General features: G+C 34.3%; 1 protein-coding gene across 33 annotated transcripts in view; it reads left to right on the top strand.

The window, feature by feature from the left end:
• SOX6 (SRY-box transcription factor 6) overlaps window positions 1-24925 on the top strand; it is a 785339-nt gene that overhangs the window by 396230 nt on the left and 364184 nt on the right. For all 33 annotated transcript variants that reach the window (XM_074401148.1, XM_074401147.1, XM_074401149.1 and 30 more), the window contains one exon: window positions 3991-4231. In XM_074401148.1, coding sequence (XP_074257249.1) covers window positions 3995-4231 — 237 coding nt within the window. In that variant the 5' untranslated portion in view covers window positions 3991-3994. The remainder of the gene's footprint in view (window positions 1-3990; window positions 4232-24925) is intronic.

The raw sequence follows: 24925 nt of genomic DNA, 5'->3' as shown, positions 1-24925 counted from the left end.
TAACCAATGTGATAAGTTGACAATGTAGTTTTTCTCTCTGATTATAATGTACTCTGTGTAGTCAATACACTGGTACCATGTGAGTGTAATTTCCTCTTTTATTTTATCTCCAATGCACTGTATTATAAATAAACAGTTAAAAAAAACACCAAACAAATCTGTTGCATCTCCTTTTAAGATTGTACCACTGTAGACACTTGTTCTAGTAAAGTAGAATTGGGCGCATTTGATTGCATTTAAATTTTTCATGCTTCAGCAGTTTGGCTGGGAGCACAGTAAAGAAAAATCCCATGAGCGAGGATAGTTTAGAATAATAGAACTTGATTTTGTGTATTATAGCGGCAACATTTGCGCTGCTTTAGTTAGGGTTGTGTCAGCACTTCCATTATAAACCCCTGTTTTCAGGGGGTATAACTAGGGAGATTTTTTTTTAATACAAATTAAAAAAACAATTCATTTGAATGATTTTTAAGTTATAATAGTGCAAAAATAAAACAAAGTAAAGTCACATCAAAATTGACCATTTCTACAAGGGTTTTGATTTTCTTTTGCTTATTAGTTGTGTAAGGCAGCAGCTAGAGTAAGGTACTGTGGGGATGAAAATTTTTGCTATGGAAAATTACTGATTGAGTATTAAAATAAGTGTAAGCAATCCACATGACATTTAAAAACACTGAAACAAGGGTATATTTGATTTATGAGCTTCTAAAGGAGAGTAGCTATGGTACAGCGGTTATAGTAAAGGCATTATCTAAAGTCAAGTGTTGTTGAAGCTTCTAGCATACAGGTTGGTTGGTCTAGTAAAACGTTTTAAAGGGGAAAGCTCAGGTAAAGACAGGAATGAAATGTCATCAGGATTATTTAATAAAGTAATTATGCAAAAATCAGTGAGTCAGATCTAATAATCAGCAAATCTAAAGTTTATTTAATAAACTCTGCATTTATTTGTGCACATTTCATAAAATCTCAAAATCACCACCCAAAGCAAACAAAAATCAACAACAAAACAAAAAATAAAAAAAAGGATGTAAACAAAAAAATCCCAACAATTTTATCAAAAGGAAATGCTTAAGGAAATACCTTTGGTCTTTTAAGAACAAAACCCATCCTTTTCTCCACTAGCAATGCATTTGGGAACTATAATAAAGTAAAAACAAGAAATTAAATAAAATATGATTTGGAAAAATATTCTTGGAGCCAAAAATATTGATTTCTTTGCTAAAGAAAGGGATTTTAAAATTGAATGTGTTTTCCTTGATTGTTGTCCTACCTCTCCTGTCTCCTTTTCCTCTAACGATGGTGTGAACTGAGGATGAACAGTCAAGAGTTAATATTGCTTTTTTTGGCAGCTTATGTTTTATCTGCAGTCTTGATACACATGTGTATTTGTAGGTGCAAAATAAAAGACAAATTGTGTGATGTTATAAATAGGTAGGATTCTTGAATGGTCACTGGAGGAATCACCAGAAGACTGTTGATGAAGTAGAGGTGAAGCCTTTCCTCTCTAATTGTATTCAGCGTGTAATTTCTAAACTTCCCTCTGAATTTTGATTTTCAATTAACACTCCCCATTTGAAGATAATTTTCTATTTAATGTAATTGCAGGAAATAATTTATTGGCTGATTAAGACTGAAGACCCAGCCTTCCTTAAGAAAACATTCTAACAAACCATCCTTTAAACTCAACTCAGAGATTTAGTCTATTTTTACAGCTGCAGAGTTGTGTTTAATTAGGACTGCGCACTATTGTTCACTGGTGCAGTTTATAGTTGAAATTATTCTTAAGAGACTGTTTTCATTTTGTTTTTTTTCATGATTAATTTATACAAATGAACAATCATAGACATTGCTGTTGGAAGGAGCCGATTCACTTTATAGTAAGAGGATGTTTGTTGAAGGAACTAAAGTCACTGATTTTTGGATCATCACTTTCAATTGTATTTAACTATTTTAAAAAGCAGAAGTAAATTCATTCTTTTGTTTCTAGCATAAATGATTATCGAAGTTTTCAGTATTATACTATGAAATCACTCTTGTTTGTGGCAAGCTCTTGATAAACTTGCAGAACAGTTATTATTTGCCTGGTTTTACTAATAGTAGTTATGGGGCCAGTAAAGTAAGCCATATAGTAATTCTCTTATACTAAGAGGCATACTTTGGCTACTTTTTTCATAATCATATATATGTTTGTTCATTTGTTAGTATTGATATAAATTGGTCAAGAATATATTTGTCTGATTTACTGATATAGCACTCTTTAGAACATTTAATTCATTTCTCCTCAAATCATAGGCATGCTTTTGCATTCCCTTTCCCCCATTTTATTTTCTAGTATCAAATTTAATAGATATAATTTTTACTAGTTGTAGAATGATTATTATAAGTAGGTATCAGCATTTTAATATGTTTCAAAGCACTTCAAAAGCTTGTAATACTTTTATTTAGAACTGTGCATAATTAGATTAGCTGATCTTATATTAATTTTTTTCACTGTAGGATACTAAATCTGAGCCCCCTCATTAATTGTGAGAAATTTAGCATTAGCTGTTAAATCCTATGTGAAACATGGGCTGCTACATAAAAACTACTGTTTAAATTGGAATTAACTTAATTATTTTTCTTTGCACTTGATATTTCCTTCACTGCAATATTCATGAAAGCATGTGACAGATTTGTAAATTTAACTGTTAATCTCAGATTTCTAGACCCTTTAATCAGTATTTATTTGTCTGTAGAAACAGTACTAGCAAGTTAATGATTTGCTAATTTGAAAAATGCTCATGTGGTTTCCTATGTTAACTGATTTGTGCATTTTTTAAAAAAATGGTATGAAATCAATTAATGTTAAATAGCAATTAAGGTGGAGATTTTATTCCTTTCATTACACAGCAGTTTTAGAGCTAAAGATGCAATAAACCAAAAACAATGTAAAGTTTTGGAAAAAAATATTCAATTGCCTCTGTTAAGTTGTTAAGTTTCAGTCATTTTATTTTCTAACCATTTTGCTAAGAAATTCATTTTGATAAAGTGATATTCTAAACATTTTGAAATTCCACTTAATAGCCATGGTTTTCTGATTTTATATGAGAGCACAGAACGGAGACCTTGTCATGCAGAGTGTAGTCGATGTTTATTTGTGAGCATATAAATGAATGTTCAGCATTGTTTTTGGAGGTTTTGAATATTATACACAGTAGGCATTTTACTATTTTTATAGTAAATGTTTTGAATCTTGTTTGTACTTTCTAATATAAAATAGAGGCATAACTATTTCAGATACTCAATTCAAATACTACAAAATTGCCTTAAAACTAATTTAACAGTATCAGCCACTCAATCAGTATGTCATTTAAAAGTTAAGTTACAGTTGACTCATTTTAAAGGTCTTTTAAAAAGCTTTAGATGGCACTAAGTAGTGCTAGGCCCAGCCCTCATAATACAAGGTGTAAACAAAGAAGTCAGGATCAGATTTACTTAGGACTTTAATTATGAATTATTTACTCTCCTGATTATATTTTCCTACATATGCTTCTTTTGTTCCTACATAAACCATAGGGGAAAGTTGGACATTTGTGCTTTTAAATCATCTTGCAAACTAACTCATTTACCAGTTCATTCATTCATTTTTTTTTCATTGCTATCACCTTAAATACTCTCAAGAAGCTTATAATCTAGTCAAGAAAACTAGGAGGAAAAAAATATATATACATACTCTGTCCATTATGGAAACTTATTCTGTAAAAAAAAATCATTAATGGATTGTCAGAGAGAAAATATGCAGTAAGTACTGGGAAGGGGTTTGCTGAGTTAAGAGCAAAGAGGGAAAGGAAGGCACATAAGCTGAGTTCTTTTTCAGGGGTTTAGAGTGGACCATAAATATCTCTAAAGTTAAATAACTTTCCTTTTTTCCTGAACTAGTCAAATGCAAGGGATGGTTTACTCTTTTGTTATTGACAGCCATTTTTAATCCATTCTGTTTTCCTTCTGCAGAAGAATGTCTTCCAAGCAAGCCACCTCTCCATTTGCCTGTGCAGCTGATGGAGAGGATGCGATGACCCAGGATTTGACCTCAAGGGAAAAGGAAGAGAGCAGTGATCAACATGTGGCCTCCCATCTGCCTCTGCACCCCATAATGCACAACAAACCTCACTCTGAGGAGCTACCAACACTTGTCAATACCATTCAACAAGATGCTGACTGGGACAGCGTTCTGTCATCTCAGCAAAGAATGGTGAGCTTTTAAAATCTGACCACTGCTACTAAGTGCATTCCTTAGTACGTCCTCATTATAAATAGATGTTTTAGGGAAATAGATGACCTTAGAGTTGTTTGTGTTTAGATCATGAAATGACTCCCAGGTACATAGTACTAAGATACTAATAACTGGAAAAACTTGAAAAATGGTTTGTGATTTAGTGTATATATGTTCATTATTAGGCCAATGTGCGAAAAGATATTTTATTGATTGATTTTTTTGTGGGAGGATTGGTTATCTTATTCTATCAACCCATGAATTTAAGGTGATTAACTTGGTAACAGCACAAAATCAGTATGATCAAATAAAGGATGCCTATGTATTAATATTGAAAAATGTAATTAAGCAAATATGTGTGCATGAGGTAATATGTTGACTACATTGTCAATGAGAAAATTCAGGTATTTATCAATTTTAATGATCATTCTTGATTTATAATAAGGCTTTTCTCGCTTACATGCCTGTATATTAATTTCAAAAGGGCATGCAAACCTCGTTAGAATCATTCAATCAGACTACTGGAGTTTTCTCAAAAAGTAGAAACAACATCAAATACGTGCAGTATATTAGCCAGCTTTCCTATGTTAAATTCCATCTCTAACCATCAAAACAGAAACCATAGTAAGTGACATTAATTATCTAGTTTAAAGCAAAAATATTCAACTTTTTAGCATCTAGAAGAGGTTAAAATGTTAATATAATTTATTAGATTAGAAGTTTTAAATCCTGTTTTGCATTTCTTAATTTTTGGCTAACAAAAATTGTTAACAAAAAATATTTTAAGTGGGCACTGAGAAAATTTGTATTTCATAACATAAACAAGGTGATATTTATAATGCCTTTACTACTAATAACAGATAATTAAATTCTTATTCAATGCTTTATGTCTCAGAGACTTAATTGAGTAGTTTACGAAGGCAGACATTTTTCTTTTCCACACAATTTTGCAGACATAACCAGTGCTCTGGAGCAGTAGGTGAGAAGCAAAAGATTGAAAGATAGTTTCTGGACTAATTTTAGTTTTGAAGGGGATCAAAACTGTACAATTAAATTCACTGGAAGATTTATTTTTCCTGAGTAGGAAGAAGGTAATAAAGTGAGACTGCTTTTCTGATTGAGCTTAAGTTGTTCATTTTACACCTCCAAAGTGAAATAGATATCCAGTCACTGCTACTTGCTTATTGGCAAGATAATGGAGCTAAGTTTCATTTTTATTTCAGCAAATGTTTATTGAGTATCAACTATGTGTCAAGCATTCTATTAGGTCCTGACTAGTGCTGAACAGAGCAGACATGATTCATGCCTTCATGGAGTTTATAGTCTAGGAGAGGAAATAGAAATTAAATAAATATACACATAAACACATAATTAAAATTGTGATATGTGCTATGTATGAGATGAAAGAACAGAATGCTATGTGAGAACATAATGGGGCAAACCTAATTTAGAATACATAGTTAGGAATGCCCTCACTGAGCCAAGGATGGTAAGAACTAACCAGGTAGAGAGGAAGAATAGTAAAAATGCAGAGAGAACAGCATGTATGAAGTATTTGAAGTTACTGCTTAATTTTACAAAGTAAAAGATGGCCTTTGTCACTGGAGAGTTATGACTGAGGTTGAATATAGCATAAGATATAGTTGGAGAGACTGGTAGGGGCTGTATCAAACAGGACCTTGGAGATAGCATTATGGATGTGAGATTTGATCTTAGTTCATTGAAAAACATTTGAAGCATTCAAAAACATTTCAGACAGATAAATTCTGGCTGTGATATAATAAATGGATGGGAGAGAGACAAGAGTGAAAGAAGGAAGACCCATTGGGAGTTTATTTCAGAAATTTAGGTGAGAGATGAGGGGCTTGGTTTAGTGTAAAGGAAGAGTGGCTAGAGAGAAAGGATAGGTTTAAGATATATTTTGGCTTTGACAAATAAAAGTAACTACACTGGAAAATATGGGTAGAAGGAGAAATAATACAGTTCAAATTTTATTTCCTTGAGAACACGATACTTATTTTTCCAAGAAAAATTTTGTTTGTGTCTTGAAAAGTGCCAAGTTGCTTTGGTGCATTATTCTCAAACTTTTATGATCTAAAATTTCATCTTAAAATATATATTAATAATTTTCCAACCAAATTTATATTACATGTGATTTATGATAGTGTAAAGTGGTTTAATGGTACAAATAAGTGATATATTAATGTAAAAGAAATCATACCTGCTAGACATGTTTTCAAACTTTCACTTTCCTTTGCTATCAAGTATTGGTTTGCACTGGAGCCTTTGTGTATTCCGAATGACTGGAAGCCAAAATATTTTGTTTTAACTCCCACTCTATAGTATTTCCCAGCTGTGTACTTATATGGTGTAATAAAAGGATTTAACAAATGGGAAATAGCAGCTGCATTTGGAAATTCCCTTTGTGCTTCTTTTTCACTGGATAGATTCAATAATGTGTAACAATTGTAACATCAGACCTGTAATGATTTATACTGTTAATATCACATCACTAACCAATTTTTCTTTACAGGAAAAAAAACCAATAGAAGGATTTTAGGTTTTTGGGCAGACCTGCAAAACTACATATGTATTGTGTGTGTATGTGTGAATGTGTGTTGAAGTGGGAGGACTGCACTAACGTAAAATTTAGTAATCGTTTTACCTCATTCTACTTTAAAATAAATATGAATTCAAAAAGGATGTTTATGAAATCAAGTAAAATTAGTAGTTTTCTTTAATGGATCATATTCTGTAATTATAATTGAGTCCCCAAAAATAGTTGTGAAAAAATAAAATTTAAAAGAAAATTAAAAAATAACAACAACAATTTTTCTCAGTAACTATACGGTTTCCATTGTTATTTACTATCTGTGATGGCCCTTATGGCCCTCATTCATGAACTGTTAGAAACAAGCCCTGAAAGTTTCTTATCTCCTGGCTTCAGGAAGGGTTTTACTTTGAAATATCATGACCACAGAGGAACTTTTCTGTCAGAGAACGTAAAGACAAAGCAAAGAAGTTCTGCTAATTCCCACTTCCTGATTAGAAAAAAAAAGAATCTTTAAATGTAAAAATTCTGATTATTTTGAGATGGCACTGCAACAAAATATGAGACCACACAAGTTCAAACAAGAAAAATAATTTGTAATGGCATAAGCAAAGAAGGAGAATAGAACTTTTAGAATAGGATTTCAAGGACCAGTTTGAGATAAAAGGTTTTTAGATTCTGATTTTAATCCTAATTACCGATTTCATAGACACCAAATTGTTGAATTATAAACTTAATGTGCTACGTTAATTGGTGAGGGCCATTTGAAGGTTGGAAAGTTACTGTAAATATTCTCTATCCACAACCACTACCACTTTCATCATGGCACCCAGTGTGCGAATAGCTTTTTTTTTGCAGAGAAATGTTGACACTGTCCACTAAAATGTGTTTTCGTTCTCATTAGGACTGATTAATTAGGCTGGAATAAATTCACATAATTTTTTTCGTGGAAAAATATACAGCATATTATTGTTTTTGATGTTAATAAGCATGGAGAGGAATATTTGTGTGATAATGTTTTGTGACCTGTATATGATATTGTGTGTAATGATTATCTGCTGAATATTACAACTGTAAAAAGGACAGATAAACTTATATATTGTGAGTGAACTTGTCTGCCAATTTTATACAGTTTTTGATGCAAATTATATATATCTACTTATTGTATCAAACAGATAAATTGAGATGTACACATTATTTTGAGCCTTCCCTTCCTTACTTTTTTTCTTTTGCTTTAGAGTATAATTTAGAAGGGAGTCGTTATTACCACTGGATACCTGAGTGTATAGTACCTACTAAAGTTCCAGGCACAAGGACCAACTTGTGAATAATAAAGATAAGATCTCTGTTATCATATAACTTAGAGCCTCGTAGTAGGACAGATAATAAAGAAGTCTTATAGAGTGGGACAATTTCAGACAATGATAAGTACTATCAAGAAAATTAAGTAAGAAAATGTGATAGAGAGTAACTCCTTTAAAAGACTGGAGAAGGTCTTTTCCAGGAGGTGACTTTTGAGCTGAAATTTGAATAAGAAGAGAATCACTGTGCAAAGATTTGGGGAAGACACCCAGCCAGAGTGTATAATAAGTACAAAAGTCTTCTGGTTTGTATGTCAGAGAAACAGAAAACAACAGGGAGACTGGTGAGGCAGAGAACGGTATGAGATGAAATCAGGGAAGCAGGCAGATGACAGATATTATGGAGTCTCATAGGCTACAGGGAGGTGCTTAAACTTTCTTTCAAGTTTAAGTAGAAGCCATTAGAAAATTTTAAGCAAGGGAGTAACATGATTTGATTTATGTCTTTAAAAGATCACATTGCCTACTATGTAGAGAGTGGATTGTGAGAGAGAACATCAGAAACAGGGACACCACTGCAGTAATGCAGATGAGAGTTTGATGATATGCAGAGTGAACAGTTAGGGATGCTATTTATTAGAGAGTTCTCAGAGATTCTGAAGAAGACAAAATTCATACAAAGGGTGGAGAGAATGTTTTAAGTAATGTCCATGTGGGCAAAAACTTAGTCAAGAATGATACGAAATGGGGTTGGTGAGACCAAGGAGAGGAGGGAAGGGAACAGAAATGCTATTGGGCAGAGAAAGGCCCCAGGTGAGAGACACACTTTCTGCCTAAGAAGCAACTGTTAGCAGGTGACTTCTGTGGTAGGCCATGGATATGTGGGTAGGGCATCAATACCGTCATGAGGTACAAATGTGATGACTGTAAGTGGGAGCTTACGCACATGCACATGTGTACACTTACATGCATTCTTATATTGATATATGTTTTAGGCAAAAATATACATCTTGCTTTTAACTACCAGTCTAACTAGGTAGAAATAACGATAGTGAACGCTCAGCCCTGGAATATCAGAACTCCTTATTTTAGAGACGTACTTAAATTCCTCCAGGGAAATTTTATCTTCTAGAGATGTTCTTTTTTGTAAAAAAATTATACTTTAATTTCTAGGGTAAATGTGCAGAGCTTGCAGGATTGTTACATAGGTATACATATACCATGGTGGTTTTCTGCTTCATGCCCCCATCAACTACATTAGATATTTCTCCCAATGTTATCCCTCCCCAATATCCCGACCCCTTGCTATCCCTCCCCTAGTATCCCACCCCTCAACAGACCCTATTATGTGATGTTCCTCCCCTGTGTCCATGTATTCTTATTGTTCAACACCCGCCTATGAGTGAGAACATGCAGTGTTTGGTTTTATGTTCTTGCGTCAGTTTGCTGAGAATGATGGTTTCCAGATTCATCCATGTTCCTACAAAGGACATGAACTCGTCATTTTTTATGACTCCATGATGTATATGTGCCACATTTTCCCTGTCCAGTCTATCATCAATGGGCATTTGGGTTGATTCCAGGTCTTTGCTATTGTAAACTGTGCTGCAATGAACATTCGTGTGCATGTGTCCTTTTGGTAGAATGATTTATAATCCTTTGGATATATACCCAGTAATGGGATTGCTGGGTCAAATGATATTTCTAGTTCTAGATCCTTGAGGAATCGCCACACTGTCTTCCACAATGGTTGAACTAATTTATACTCTCACCAACAGTGTAAAAGTGTTCCTGTTTCTCCACATCCACTCCAGCATCTGTTGTCTCCAGATTTTTAAATGATTGCCATTCTAACTGGCATGGGATGGTATCTCATTGTGGTTTTGATTTTCATTTCTTTAATGACCAGTGATGATGAGCATTTTTTAAATATGTTTGTTGGCCGCATAAATGTCTTCTTTTGAAAAGTATCTGTTCATATCCTTCACCCACTTTTTGATGGGGTTGTTTGTTTTTTCTCGTAAATTTGTTTTAGTTCTTTGTAGATTCTGGATATTAGGCCTTTGTCAGATGGATAGATCGCAAATTTTTTTTCCCATTCTGTTGGTTTCTGGTTCACGCTAATGATTGTTTCTTTTGCTGTGCAGAAGCTCTTAAGTTTAAAAAAGCTCTTAAGTTAAAGACTATTTGTCTTTAAATAGACAAATAGTTCTTATTTGTCTATTTTGGCTTTTGTTGATGTTGCTTTTTGGTGTTTTAGTCATGAAGTCCTTGCCTATGCCTATGTCCTGAATGGTACTGACAAGGTTTTCTTCTAGAGTTTTTATGATGTTAGATCTTATGTTTAGATTTTTAATCCACCTGGAGTTAATATTTGTAAAAGGTATAAGGAAGGGTTTCATTTTCAGCCTTCTGCACATGGCTAGCCAGTTGCCCCAACACCATTTATTAAACAGGGAATCCTTTCCCCATTGCTTATTTTTGTCAGGTTTGCCAAAGATCAGATGGTTGTAGATGTGTGGCATTACTTCTGAGGTCTCTGCTCTGCTCCATTGGTCTATATCTCTGTTTTGGTACCAGTACCATGCTGTTTTAATTACTGTGGCCTTATAGTATAGTTTGAAGTCAGGTAGTGTGATGCCTACAGCTTTGTTCTTTTTGCTTAGGATTGTCTTGGCTATGCAGGCTCTTTTTTGGTTTCATATGAAGTTTAAGGTGTTTTTTCCTAGTTCTCTGAAGAAGGTCAATGGTAGCTTGATGCAGATAGCATTGAATCTATAAATTACTATGGGCAGTATGACCATTTTTATGTATTGAAAAAATTTTTAAACATGAGCATGGAATGTTTTTCTATCTGTTTGTGTCCTCTCATTTCCTTGAGCACTGGTTTGTAGTTCTCCTTGAAGAGGTCCTTTACATCCTTTGTTAGTTGTATTCCTAGATATTTTATTCTCTTTGTAGCAATTGTGAATGGGAGTTCATTCATGATTTGGCTGTCTATTTGTCTGTTATTGGTGTATAGGAGTGCTTGTGATTTTTGCACATTGATTTTGTATCCTGAGACTTTGCTGAAGTTGCTTATCAGTTTCTGGAGATTTTGCGCTGAGATGATGGGGTCTTCTAAATATACAATTTGATTTAAAATAAGTTTCCACTTTAAATAAAAGATATCAATAATGCCCTTTGTTGTAATTGAAAAAAAAATAATGATAGGTGTGCTGAGATAATAAATAACTATTGGATAAAACGTCTTCTTGCTTGCAAACAATTTCTACTCTCTGCTTCTCTAGTTTTCTGTCTAATGGAGTTGCTAATCAGCTCTGGAGTGTTTTTTGTTTTTCACTTTGAGTCATAAAATTGCTGGTGTGGACTTTGTACCATTTCTGGGAATGGAGCTATTGTCATTACATGATAGCACTCCAGGAATTTTTAGTGAGGATCTAATCTTCAGTCATGCTTTTGTGACAGACTTTTAGAAGATTTCTAATCTTGTTATTTTGAAAAAATTTTTAAACTTGAATTTTTGCCAGTTTTTTTTTTTGTAAGATTTTGTCATTTAAGGTGGTAGGCACTAAATGAAATTTATCTCACTTTTATTGAGACTGTACTTTAGTAAGTGCAGTGAAACCCACTAGTTTACTTTGTCCTAACTAGTGTATAGTCATAGTAATAACTCCAAAGGTAAGATTTATGTATACCTTTGTGGTACCTGATTGGTCTATGAAGCACTGGAAAAAAGTCCATAAGCCTGTAAGGTTTAGAGTTCTGGAAACATTTAGTTATCACTTCTCTTATTTTTGGATTTTGAAAATTCATTCAATTTTAGTAAAGCCTAGATTTCTGTTAACAGGTGAAAATGGCCATCCTTACCTTGAGTCACTGAATAATATTTTATAGGAAGACTTGTGGGGGATTTTCCAGTTTCTGTAACTTTGTGTGTTTTTTTTTTTTTTTTTTTTTTTTTTGAGACGGAATCTCACTCTGCTACCAGGCTGGGTGCAGTGTTGCGATCAGAGCTCACTGCAACCTCCACCTTCTGAGTTCAATTCTCCTGCCTCAGCCACCGAGTAGCTAGGACTACAAGCATGCGCCACCACACCCAACTAATTTTTGTATTTTTAATAGAGACAGGGTTTCACCATGTTAGCCAGAATGGTCTCGATCTTCTGACCTTGCAATCTGCCCACCTCGGCCTCCCAAAGTGCTGGGATTACAGGCATGAGCCACCACACCTGGCCAGTTTCTATAACTTTGAAACTATATTTGCATGCAGTACTATCTCTTTTTTAACCTATTTCTGAAATTTAATGACAAATTTATTTAGAATTTGAACTAAAAAATATAAACATTTTATTGCATGGAATCTGGCAGAACTCTTGCTGTAGGTGGTGAAATAGACAACTAGTGCTGTATAGTGTTAACACTTTAATTACCTTTACGTTTTCACACCCTGACAATGTACACTGTCATTTTAAAAAGTATGTATTTTTAAAAGTTCCCCAAATCTAAGTTGTTTAAAAAAAACAAAAGGGTTACTGGTATGATACTTAGAAATATCTCAATATTTCTATGGAAATATAAATTATTTTTTCATGATTCTTAATGATATAATATGCCTTTCTAAGGATAAATTTTGGGAAAATTTTCTTTCTTGCCTAGCATATTATTAAAATCTTCATCAAAAGTAGAGACATTAGGTCAAGTGTGGTGGCTCACACCTATAATCCCAAGGTTTTGGGAGGCCAAGGCACGTGGATCACCTGAGGTCAGGAGTTTGAGATCAGCCTGGCAACATGATGAAACCTCATCTCTACTAAAAATACAAAAATTAGCTGGGTGTGGTGGTGCATGCCTGTGGTCCCACTACTTGGGAGGCTGCAGCAGGATAATTGCTTGAACTGGGAAGGCAGAGGTTGCAGTGAACTGATTGTGCCACTGCACTCAAGCCTGGGTAACAGAGCAAGACTCTGTCTCAAAAAAAAAAAAAAAAAAAAAAAAAAAAAAAGGTAGAGACATTAACATGCTCTGGAATAGTTGGCTTTTTTTCCCCCTTGGGCAAGAAGGAATCAGGTATGCATGCTGATTAACACACTGCAGTCATTAACATGTGATTATGTGGGCTGCATATTGAGCCCCTGACAAAATATTAAAATCTAGTACTTTGCTACATCTGTGCAAAGACTTTTTGCATTTCTTTTGTATTTTGACAGATCAAGGAACATTGGACATTAGTATCTTTTTATTTTTCAGTGTAATAAAATTGTGTATTCAGAATGTCTTTAAGGAGATGTGACATGCCATGTTTATTTTTATTTTAACCATTCAGTCTGTATAAGATCCAGTGACTAGGATTTGTAGTGCACTGACTAAAACATGAATCCCTTAATGAACTCTATCACTGGCATTCACTTAAAATTCGCAATATTCCTGCATGTTCATAAGGATTATACTTTCTTGGATTCAGCCAATATTCTAGTTTGCTTCAGTTTTATGTGATATTTCTTTGTTTGATGGATATTTTGTTTTCATTTACTTTACCTATGTCCTGCTAGTGTACACCTCATAGTAATGTCAGGGCTGCTCCTGTGGTTTGGCTTTCTCTGTCAACTATCCCCATGCAAATACTCCTATATGACCAAAATGTAGCTTTGAGTCTATAGCATTTACAGACACAGGAAACGTAGCTTTTTGATAATTATTTAAAATAAGACTTGATTACTAATAAAAATATAGTATAATCTAGCCTAGCATGAACAGTCTGATTGAGCAGGACTGTTCTACTCAGATTTTATTCTTCTTAATGGATTCGAATGTCATTTAAGTGTAGCTTTGTTTTTTAAAATAAACCCTTTATTAAAATTGATCAGCATTAATCAATGGAAGCTAATCTCAGGACATCAATAATTTTCTGATTAAACCAGAACTCTATGAGTGAATTTCAGTCTATAGATGGTTCTGATTAATATATATTTTCTTGTACAGAAATCCTTTTTACAATTTTTTCTTTCCTATCTTCTGGGTACATCACTATAATGAAATATGATAACTGGAACAATGAAATCTGCACTTTTCTCATAATGCTTCCAAGCAACATGTAGAAAATAATGTATATATTATATAGCATGCAGTTGTTCATATGACTAATTTGAACTTATTGTCATTAGAATGAAATATTAATCTCAAAGTCCTTCTAGATCAGCAGGATTAAGATGGTGAAAACTGTGATGGACAGCATGTTACTTTGGGAGGAGGAAGCCAGGATTGTGTTTGCACGTCTTGAGATCTATCTTCTTTAATTTGGAGAAGGTTGCTTTTCATAAAGGCAACTTTAACATAATGAATCCTACTTGCACCATTCATTTGAAGATCAGGTTGAAAGGGCTGTCTCTGATTATTGTATCAAACTACCTGCATCAAGCAGGAAAGACCCTACTCAGTTCCCTTCACAAATATATCTAGTCTTTCTTGAACACGTATAATGAATACGCATTAATTACCTGATATGCAAATTATCCCACTCTTGGATTGTCCTCTGCAAAAAAGTTTCCTTGCTTTACAGGAGAAGTGTAGCCTTTTAAAAGAAGAGCAACTTCAAGCTATTATTCCTTTGGTTAATACAGCTTTCAGTGTGATGCCGTATGTATTTTTTATGATGTTAACCTTTATGACATTCTCATGACCCCTAGGCATTGTTTTATAAGTAATGCAAATTGAGTTCAATAATATATCTTTGTGTAAACCACATTCTAAATTCCAAAGTATAAATTACAAACCTTTGCTAATAAAATTTTATAATCAGGCTGAAATTAGAAATGAATATTTATACATTTCATTCATCTTCTTTGTATTTCATTAGCACCCTAGAAAATGGAAAACCTTATTTAATAAAATGATTGAAAATTATTTGGTAAACTTTGCTTTCATTATAATTTAACTCTGATTTGTTTCTACTCCTAATGTACTGAGAATACTCAGAATACAATATTCTCAAATATCTCAAACTTTTGAGAGGAAATGTGCCCTCATTCAAGCACAGATAGATCATGGTGGTATAATAGAAGAGATTCATTTGCCTATAAATGAATAATTCAAATATTTATATGACAATTACTTTTATTTATCAATTTTTTTGTCAGTTCTGGTGGCAAGTTATAATTTTTTTTGCATAAGCACTGAGTTAGCCAGGATTAAAGTAATATAATCTGTGAGCAAATTGAGAAAATTTCTCTTGAGTTCAGAATCAATATTTGACTTTCAGTTATATTAGTTTATTTCATACCTGGTATATGCTTCCACTAAAGAGGATTCTCTCATTTTTATTCTCTCACTGCTATATTTCAGATATAATTTGATTATAGTTTATTTCTTTTGCTTTCTTAAATTAAAGTAAGGTTAGAATTTGGCTCCCCTTTTGGCTAGTGTTCTCTTGGATGGCACAGTAGGTCAAGGGGTGAATCTAAGTTTTTGAGTATTTGGAAGTTAAGAAGGAAAAATAAAAATTGAGAGAATTTTTTCTTTCCAGAGAGAAGATATGGGCTCTGTGATTGTAGTTGAGTCATCAGTCCGAGGCTGTATATTGTATTCAGGTAGGGGAATTCACAGATGCCAGACATTGTGAGCGTCTGATGGCAATTAGACTTCTTATTTGCTGTCTTGTGTTAAATTGGTAACATTTTGTGCCTAGTTTCTCTTTCCCTGGAAATGTACATAGAGATAGGTGGGTGGGTGCATGGATGGATAGATCATTGTTTTACAAGTAACATAACCTCTGTGGAATCATTTTTAGTCTTTTTGTACTTGTTCTAGTTGTAAGACCTTAAACCAGAGAGCTAGAGGTGTTATTTTAAATATTCTGAAGTGTAAAGAGTTTCTTGGTAGCCTATTGTATAAATTTAACATATTTGAAGAAAATTTGAAGGTTCTTTCAGTGAAGTCCTCAAAATTGGGAGCTTTGCTGGGCAATATCTAGTGAAGAGAGGAGATTGCTGAGCTCACAGGGTGGCCCTGAGTATGAATGACACGTAAGGCAATCTATTCTCTCGACTCTTCTTTAGGCAGACTGGGCCTTGAATGGACTTAACTGTTAATAGAGTTGCATCTCTATTAAGGAACAAATGGACTTGACAAACTTTGATAGGGCTCTGATACTTTTTAATGTTAAGATTTGTGAGGTATGTAGTGCATACCATGAGTTATTTCTTTTCATTTAAAGCACACTAGTTACTTTGCTTATTACAAAAACAATGACAAACAGTATGGGTGTCACTCAAATGGGGAAGAAAATAAAAAACAACTGTGGAGGAGGAGAGAATGAGGAAGACTGACTTGACACTAGAGTAAGTAGTTACCTCTTAAGAAGAGCTTTATGGAATCATTTGAGACTCTCCATGCACAGAAATGTGCCCTGTAAGCATTTGTCCAACATCTCCAACTTCTGCATAATCACTCCCTTTATTTCTCAATGCCTTAAACTGTCGAAAAGACATTCTTTTATTCAGTGGAAGTATTTTCTCTGGGGTGCTTACAGGGAACACAAGTTACCTCCTAGAAAGCCTATGTTCATCTCTGCCCTGATTTGCTGTGTGACCTTACAGAAGTCACTTTCTATCTCCTGACGTAAATTTCCTCAGCTTGAATAAGAAAGATTTGAACTATAACTAGTCTTGCCACTTCTAACTTTCTTGGCTTCAGGGTGAAAATTAGGAGAGCCAATTTGACCTAGCTTAATACTGTTGTTTAGATTGAGTATCATGTATATGGTAGTTTGAGTACTAAAGAATTGCCAGATGAAAATGACTGTCTAGAGTTGGTAGGAACATGAACCAATCAATAGTGGAATGTTGTTTCTGTTTGTTTGTTTGTTTTAGATGGAGTCTTGCTCTGCCACTTAGGCTGGAGTGCAGTGGCTGGATCTTGGCTTACTGGAACCTCCACCTTCTGGGTTCGAGTGATTCTCCTGCCTTAGCCTCTTCTGAATAGCTGGGATTACAGTTGTGCACCACCACTCCTGGCTAATTTTTCATATTTTTGGTGGAGACGGGGTTTCACCCTGTTGGCCAGGCTAGTCTCGAGCTTCTGGTCTCGAACTCCTGCCTTCAAGTGATTTGCCTGCTTTGGACTCCCAAAGTGCTGGGATTACAGTCATGAGACACTGTGCCCGACTAATAGTTCAATCTTGATAGAATGTTGCTTTAATTGCTGGGAGATTCACTATCAGGCCCGCCTTAAAGCTCTGCTTACTGTCTGTCTCATGGCATGATATCTTTAAAAGATGATATCTCTAAGGCAGGTGATAGTGTGTCTTAATTCTTGTTGTTCAGACAGAATTGAGTATATTGAGTTTAGGGCACTACTGTTCAAGAGATAGAGAGAGAGAAACAAATTGGAAAACACTCAGAGGAGAATGTTCGGAATAGCCAAACGTGTCTTATGAAGAAGAAATGAAGGAAAAAGGGATATTTTTCTTAGATGAAGAGAAAATAGAAGGGTACTGTCATAACTGTGAGTATGTATTGAACAACTGCCATGCTTAATGTTTCCATGGAATAGAAATAAAGATTGAAACAGGTTTCATATTTCTATAAAGAATTTTGGACAACCCTCCAAAAATAGAATGGGCTACTTTGGGAGCTGCTAAATCCTCTATTATTAAAGGTGTTTAAGGAGAGGCCAAATAGTCACTTGTCAAGGAAGTCGTAGCAATAACCACCATAACCATTTAATGATCACTTACTATGTAATGGCACTGTTCTAAGTGTTTTGTTTTTATTAATTCATTTAATTCCCATAATAACTCTTAGAGATACATTGTTTACTGCCCTATAATTATTCCCATTTTGCAGACAAAGAAATTAAGGCAAAGAGAAGTTAACTAACTTGTGTGAGCTTATATGGATGAGAAATGGAAAAGCTGGGATTTAAACTGGAAAATCTTGCTCAGGGTGCCTGTACTTTGTTAACTATTTTATTATTCCATCTTCTCTTACACAGGGAATTCAAGTGCTAGATGGGATTGAACAATTGAAATTTTAAAGACCTTTGAATCTTGAGATTTAAATTCTGTGTGTGAGGCTGGTAGTGTATAGATAATGCAGGGCTTTTTGGCTTTTCTACGTGCCTGTCTTGACAGGTTTGGGGATTTCTGTATTTAATCTTACTATATTTACTTTCATTTATTAAATAGGAAGTTAATGAGGCCATTCAAAAAACTTTTGGATTTTTTATTTTTTTTTCTGCGAATTGAAATAACATTTAGGAAATAACAGCTTTTTTTTTTTTGGCTTTAGGAATCGTGACACTTTAGCAAATATTGGTAACAAATCTATTTTCTGACACATCTGTGAATAATTTTATTGTTATTAAACAGCATAGTAATAGTGATAAGTAGCATGTTATTTCAATTTTGAGAATGTTATATAAATCTAATATACTAGCAGACATCAGTTTTAATAAAATAAAAAAGAATACACTTTGTTTCACTATTATTCAAAAAATGATAGTTTTGTCATAAATAATCTATTGGCAATTAGAACCAAATAGAGCATTTTAATTTATATATGCTTCTTTAACCCAATTCTTTTCATTAGAGTATGTCACATTAGAGAAAAACGTACTTTTTTTCTCTGAGAAAGAACCTATAAATGTTTGCAATTTAGTCTTCAGTATATTAAAAAGGTTAGATTTCCCTTGTTAGCAAGAAGTTATTGGAACCTAAATCTTTTCTGGCAATCGATAACACTGTAGTAGAAGGTGTCTTATATAGCGCAGTTGGCAAGTAGTTTTGGATCATCAAAAGAAAAAAAAAGTTGTTTAAAGTGGAGAATCAGAAAAAATGTTATATATGTTGTCTATGGTATAAGTTAATATATTAAACATATATGTATATGTGTAACTTATATAACATAATTTGGACATTTAATTGAAACTTTAAATGTATAAATGCACTGCATACCAAGGAAGGATGGGGTATAGTGGTGGGAGCCAGGTGACCTGGCAGGGAAGATTAATCGCTAATGTGGTTGAGTTGCCAGTCCATGGTAATTTAAAACATAAATGACTTTTGGTTATTTTTGCTGTTGTTTTTAGCTTCTTTACATAAATTGTAGCCCCTTAATTCCTTCCAGTCAAAAAACATATCTGTAGCTGAACAAATTAAGTGTATTACTCATTTTTGTTGAGGGAGAATATATGCCATAGTGAACTATAGAACGTCTTAGTAAGAGAGTGTTAGATTGAACCTATTTTAGGGTTTGGGCTTTCTTTTATTGATTTTGGGTAGGGTCTAAGGAAAGAGAAGTTTGTTGTAGATTGAGTGCTGTCAGAAACCTGGGGCAAATCTATGATCGCATATGTCAATAAGCCTTCTCTATGGGGAGGGCGTACTCAGTTGAGGATAAGACTGTAACTGGAGAGGCTACAACTAAAACGAAAAACAAAACAAAACTGACAACATACGATGCAATAAGAATGAATACATTTAATTCATTCTTGCTACTGGGTACAGGAAAGGGTATAAGTGAATAATATTCTGTTCCTACAGTTAGACTGGGCAGCAGGTAGGGTAGTTGATTCTTGCAGCTACTTATACCATTTTTGAGTCATTTCTTCCAACTGCAGTGACTTCCACCTGTACATGGGTTTCAATTTCATTATATAGGCAAGACTCAACTCCTGACCTATGCTTTCTGGCTCTTAATCCCTGACATCTGATCTGACTTTTGCAACCCCAGCCCACTGCTCTCCTGTGCTTGCAGTATGGCTGCTCATCCACATTCCTTGTCTAGGTGTGGTTGGCAATCCAGCTGAATCAGAGTGGTAGTGTACTGTAGCTGCTCCTGGACACAGTGGAGAGAATCCATATGCAGATAGGATAAATAAGAATTGATAGTATTTCTAGAGAAAGCAAATTATAAATGCTGAAGTTCCTGTAGCTTTGTGAGAAGCCAGATCTCAATGAAATTAGTTTGAGAAGAACATTGATAATGAAGAAAGTAATGTAGTTTAGTGTTTATTATTCTACTTAGATAAAAAAGTATATATAAAAACTTAAAAATGGTGCCAGTGGTTATCATGACTGTATTTTCAATATCAAAAAAATGAAACAAAGTGTAATTGGACAAAGGACATTTATATTTAATAATAAGAGTAGCTATCATTTATTGAGTACTTACATGCTAGGCATTATACTAAGTGCTTTATACATGATTCATTTCTCGTAGCAACTATTTGAGGATATAATCATAACTCTATCCTATAAAAAGGCAGAGTCTGATTCCCATTCCCTTGACTATCGGCAAGGCTTGGTGACTCACTATTGAATAGAATGCAGTGACAGTTATATACAGCGTGATTTCCCATGCTGAGTTAGAAACAGTGGTAGAGCTTTCATCTTGCTGTCTCTGGGACATGCACCTTTGGATCTCTGATACATCACATAAGAACGAAGTTTAGATATTCTGAAACTAACATGCTGGAGAGAAGAGACCATGCAGAGAGGTCATGTAGAGATAGAGGAAGATGTCCAAGAAACCCTAGTTATCCCAGCCCAGAGCTCTTAAAATGTTCCCAGCCCAAGTACCTTAATTGTGAGTAAAGAAGCCTTTGAGATGACTTTAGCCTTAGCCACTGAGTTAACTGTAACCTCACGGGAGACTTTGAGACAGAACCACCCAGCCCAGATGTTCCCAAATTCCTGACCTACAGATATCATTAAGAATAATAAATGAGGCTGGGTGCGGTGGCTCAGTCTGTAATCCCAACACTTTGGGAGGCCGAGGTGGGCGGATCACGAGGTCAAGAGATGGAGACCATACTGACCAACATGGTGAAACCCTGCCTCTACTAAAAATACAAAAATTAGCTGGGCGTGGTGGCACATGCCAGTAGTCCCAGCTCCTTGGGAGACTGAGGCAGGAGAATTGCTTGAACCCAGGAGGCAGAGGTTGCAGTGAGCTGAGATTGCATCACTGCACTCCAGCCTGGTGCCTGGCAATGAAGCGAGACTCTCTCTTTCAATAATAAATAATAATAAATGATTATTGTTTTAAGCACTTTGTTTTGAGATTATTTCTTATACAGCAATACATAAATAATACAAGTTACTTCTTGATAATTCTTGGATTAAGGTGAATAGTAAAGTGTAATTTCTCCCTCAAATGTAGATAAATCTCCTTTCTGGAAATGGATGGAAACAAAAAGATTTAGAAGGTAGTGTCATGATTGGCATCTTCTACTGTTGAGAGTGACTTAAAAAAAAACTATAGACCTATGGAATAGAAAAAACATTGGATTTGGTGTCAGAAAACCTGCACTTAGATTTTAGCTCTATTGGTCCTACCCATGTGACATGGAGGAAACAATCTTGCTGAGTATTGTTTTTTTTTGTTTGTTTTGTTTTTTCCCTGCTGAAAGGGAAGATGTAGAACTTGGTATTTAGTTGTTGGTGACATATTTTTAGAATGACATTTAGAGAAAAATACGTCAGAGGAGGGTGATGAAGGGTCTGGAAATCATTGCAAATGAGAAATGGGTTTAGAAAGTGCTGGAGTTTTACCTAGAAACAGAATTTGATATCTTCTTTAAGATATTTGAACAACTCTCACATGGAAGAGGAAATAGATTGATATGTATCGTTTGAGAGAAAAATGGAAAAAAATGTGTTGTAATTAGTGTCTTAGTCCACTACTGCTGCTAAGAACAAAATATCGTTGATTGGGTAATTCATAAATAATACACATTTATTTCTAACAGTCCTGGAGGCTGGGAAGTCTAAGATCAAGGCACCAGCAGATTGTTGTCTGGTGAAAACTTGGTCTCTGCTTCCAAGATGATACCTTGTTGCTGCATACCTAGACAGGGTCAACAAACTGTGTCCACATGAGGTGGAAGCGTGGAAGAGCAAAAAGGACCTGTTTACTTTCAGCACTTGTGTAAGATTGTTAATCCCATTCATGAGGGCGAGGTCATCATAACTTAATCACCTCCTAAAGTGATTAACTCTTAGGCTTTGATTTGTGAATTATGGTGAGACATACATTCAAACCATAGCAATAAATCTCTAGATTTTAGCTTACATGAAGACTAATTTTTTAATAATTAGATTTATTAGAAATAATATTTGAGATCCTTTAACTGTAGAAATGCCAAGGAAAGAAAGCTTGTTTATTTTTTCTGAGTTTGATGCAGGGAAACTATAATATACTCAGTATCTTGACATCTTCAAGAAGGCCAAACTCCATTCTTTTAAATTACTATTCTGTTTCTCTTATGCATCTATGTATAAAATAACTTTTGTTTTTCTTTACTACGTGAGTAATATGTTTATGGAAGATGAATTAGAAAACACAGATAAGCAAAAAGGAAATGAAAATTACCAACCGTCTTACCACCATTTAGGAATCACTATAAATATTTTGATATACCTTTCCAGTTTGTGTATGTTGGAGCAAATCTTTACTATTTTACACTTATGCACACCTATAAATAATTGGTGCTAAACTCTAAATACTACAGTATATCCTCTTTTAATTTAATACATCCTTCCTTGTGGATAAATTATTTCTATGACTTCTATGATACTTATATTTAAATGTGAAGATGAAATTGATTTTCTGATTAAAAGTGTTATTTGTGATAGGATATTTACAAAATATAGAGGACTTCTCTAACTCAAGGCTGACTCCTCCAGGGATTTGAACCAGCAGCCTTGCAGTTGGCAGGCCCTACACCTTAACCAACTGTGTTAACAGGCCACTTCTGTGCTACCAGGCCACTTGAGGACTTCAAAAAGAAAATAAAATTATCTATTATCCTAATACTCATAGGACCATTAACATTTTGTTGTGTATTATGATGTGTTTTCTTCTATACATAATGTTTTTTAACAATGTATAATGTGCTAGCAAATAGTAGATCTTATTCTTTCTGTCTAACTGTATTTTCATACTCATCAACAAACTCCTCTTTATTTCCCTCCACCACTAGCCTTCCTGGCTTCTGGTAACCACTGTTCTATTCTCACAAATGAGTGAGAACATGTGACATTTGTCTTCCTGTACCTGGCTGATTTCACTTAACATAATGTCCTCCAGTTCCATCCATGTTGTTGCAAATAACATAATTTTACTATTTTTTTATGATAGAATAATATTCCATTGTGTATATGCACTACATTTAAAAAATTCACTTATCTGCTGATGAAGTTGATGGATATTTTAGTTCTCCAGATTTGATCATTGCACATTGTATGCTTGTATCAAAATATCACATGTACCCCATGCATATATACAACTATTATATATATCCAAAAATTTAAAATAAAAAGTATATTAATTTGATTAATATACTTTTTACTAATAATACATTATGAATATTTCAACATTTCATTAAATTTTCTGCAAAAATATGATTTTCAGTAGTTTCAAATTATTCCATTACATGGATAAAACCATAATGCCCTAAAATCATTCCTACAGTTAGAATAACTAGGTTGCCTATAGTTATTAATCACTGTAAACCACAGTATGTTCAATAGATATGTTTATTTTAATGGCTGTGTGGAATTCCACTGTGTAGACATATCATCAATTCCTTATGTTTTAGTATCTCAGTTCTAAATGTTTTGCTTAAGCAATCCTGTCATTGTTGGAGCAAATATTTACTCTTAGCCTAATGTTTGATTTTTTTTTTTTTTTTTTTTTTTTGAGAGACAGAGTCTGGCTCTGTTGCCCAGGCTGGAGTGCAGTGGACCAATCACAGCTTACTGTGGCCTTGACCTCCTAGGGTCAAGCGATTCTCTCCCCTCACCCTCCCAAGTAGCTGGGACCACAAGTGTGCACTACTACCACACCCAGCTAATTTTTAAATTATTTGTAGGGATGGGGTCTCACTATGTTGCTTAGGCTGGTTTCAATCTCCTAGGTTCAAGTGATCCTCCTGCCTTGACTTCCCAGCGTGCTGGGATTACAGGTGGGAGTCACTGTGCCAGCCTGCAGATTATTTTTGACAGATTTGATGAGTGGTTGTTTCAATTTTGTTAGTCCACACTTACATAATTTTGTTGTGTGCTCTGGAAGCCTATAGAAGAAGCATGAAGTCCTGAAATCCTTTAAGAGTTAAACTTTAGTTACAAATATGACAATTACATGCAAAAGAGTAATGAATATTTTTATTCTAGTATATTATTAAATGACAAATTATATGGTTATGATTAAGTGCTTTGATGTGTAGTTTGGAAGTTAGCATGATAGTGAGGTCCGGTATAGTAAGTGGTGCTTCAAGGATGACATGGAGTTTGATCTGTACTTTGATAGGTGGGTTGGGTTCAAAGTTAAGGAAGATTCCAGGGGAAAGCAACAAGGCACACAAATGCCCAAAGATTGGAGTAAGTTTGATATACCCAATACCATGAGAAGGCTACTTAAATTTAAAGCAATTTGAATGCCATTGCTGAACAGTCAGTTGTGAATAATAACTTCTGAAACATATGAACAATATTTGTTTTAATGTTTTTTGTTTTTAATATTTCCTTTATCTCTTCAAACACTGGAAAACATCTTCATTAAAATTCCCGATTTGTGAAAATTGCTTTTTCTTTCCTAGAAACTTTGTTTAACAAGTATTTTTGATATTACTGTGTGCTTTTTCAATCATCTAATATATATATATATATATATATATATATATATATATATATATATTTATTTATTTATTTTGAGACAGCGTTTCGCTCTTGTTACCCAGGCTGGAGTGCAATGGCGTGATCTCGGCTCACTGCAACCTCCGCCTCCTGGGTTCAAGCAATTCTCCTGCCTCAGCCTCCTG

Source organism: Saimiri boliviensis, chromosome 6 (assembly GCF_048565385.1).
Source record: "Saimiri boliviensis isolate mSaiBol1 chromosome 6, mSaiBol1.pri, whole genome shotgun sequence".
NCBI classification, from domain to species: domain Eukaryota; kingdom Metazoa; phylum Chordata; class Mammalia; order Primates; family Cebidae; genus Saimiri; species Saimiri boliviensis.
Note: the sequence above shows the minus strand (reverse complement) of the source record. Positions and strands in the feature narration are given on the sequence as shown.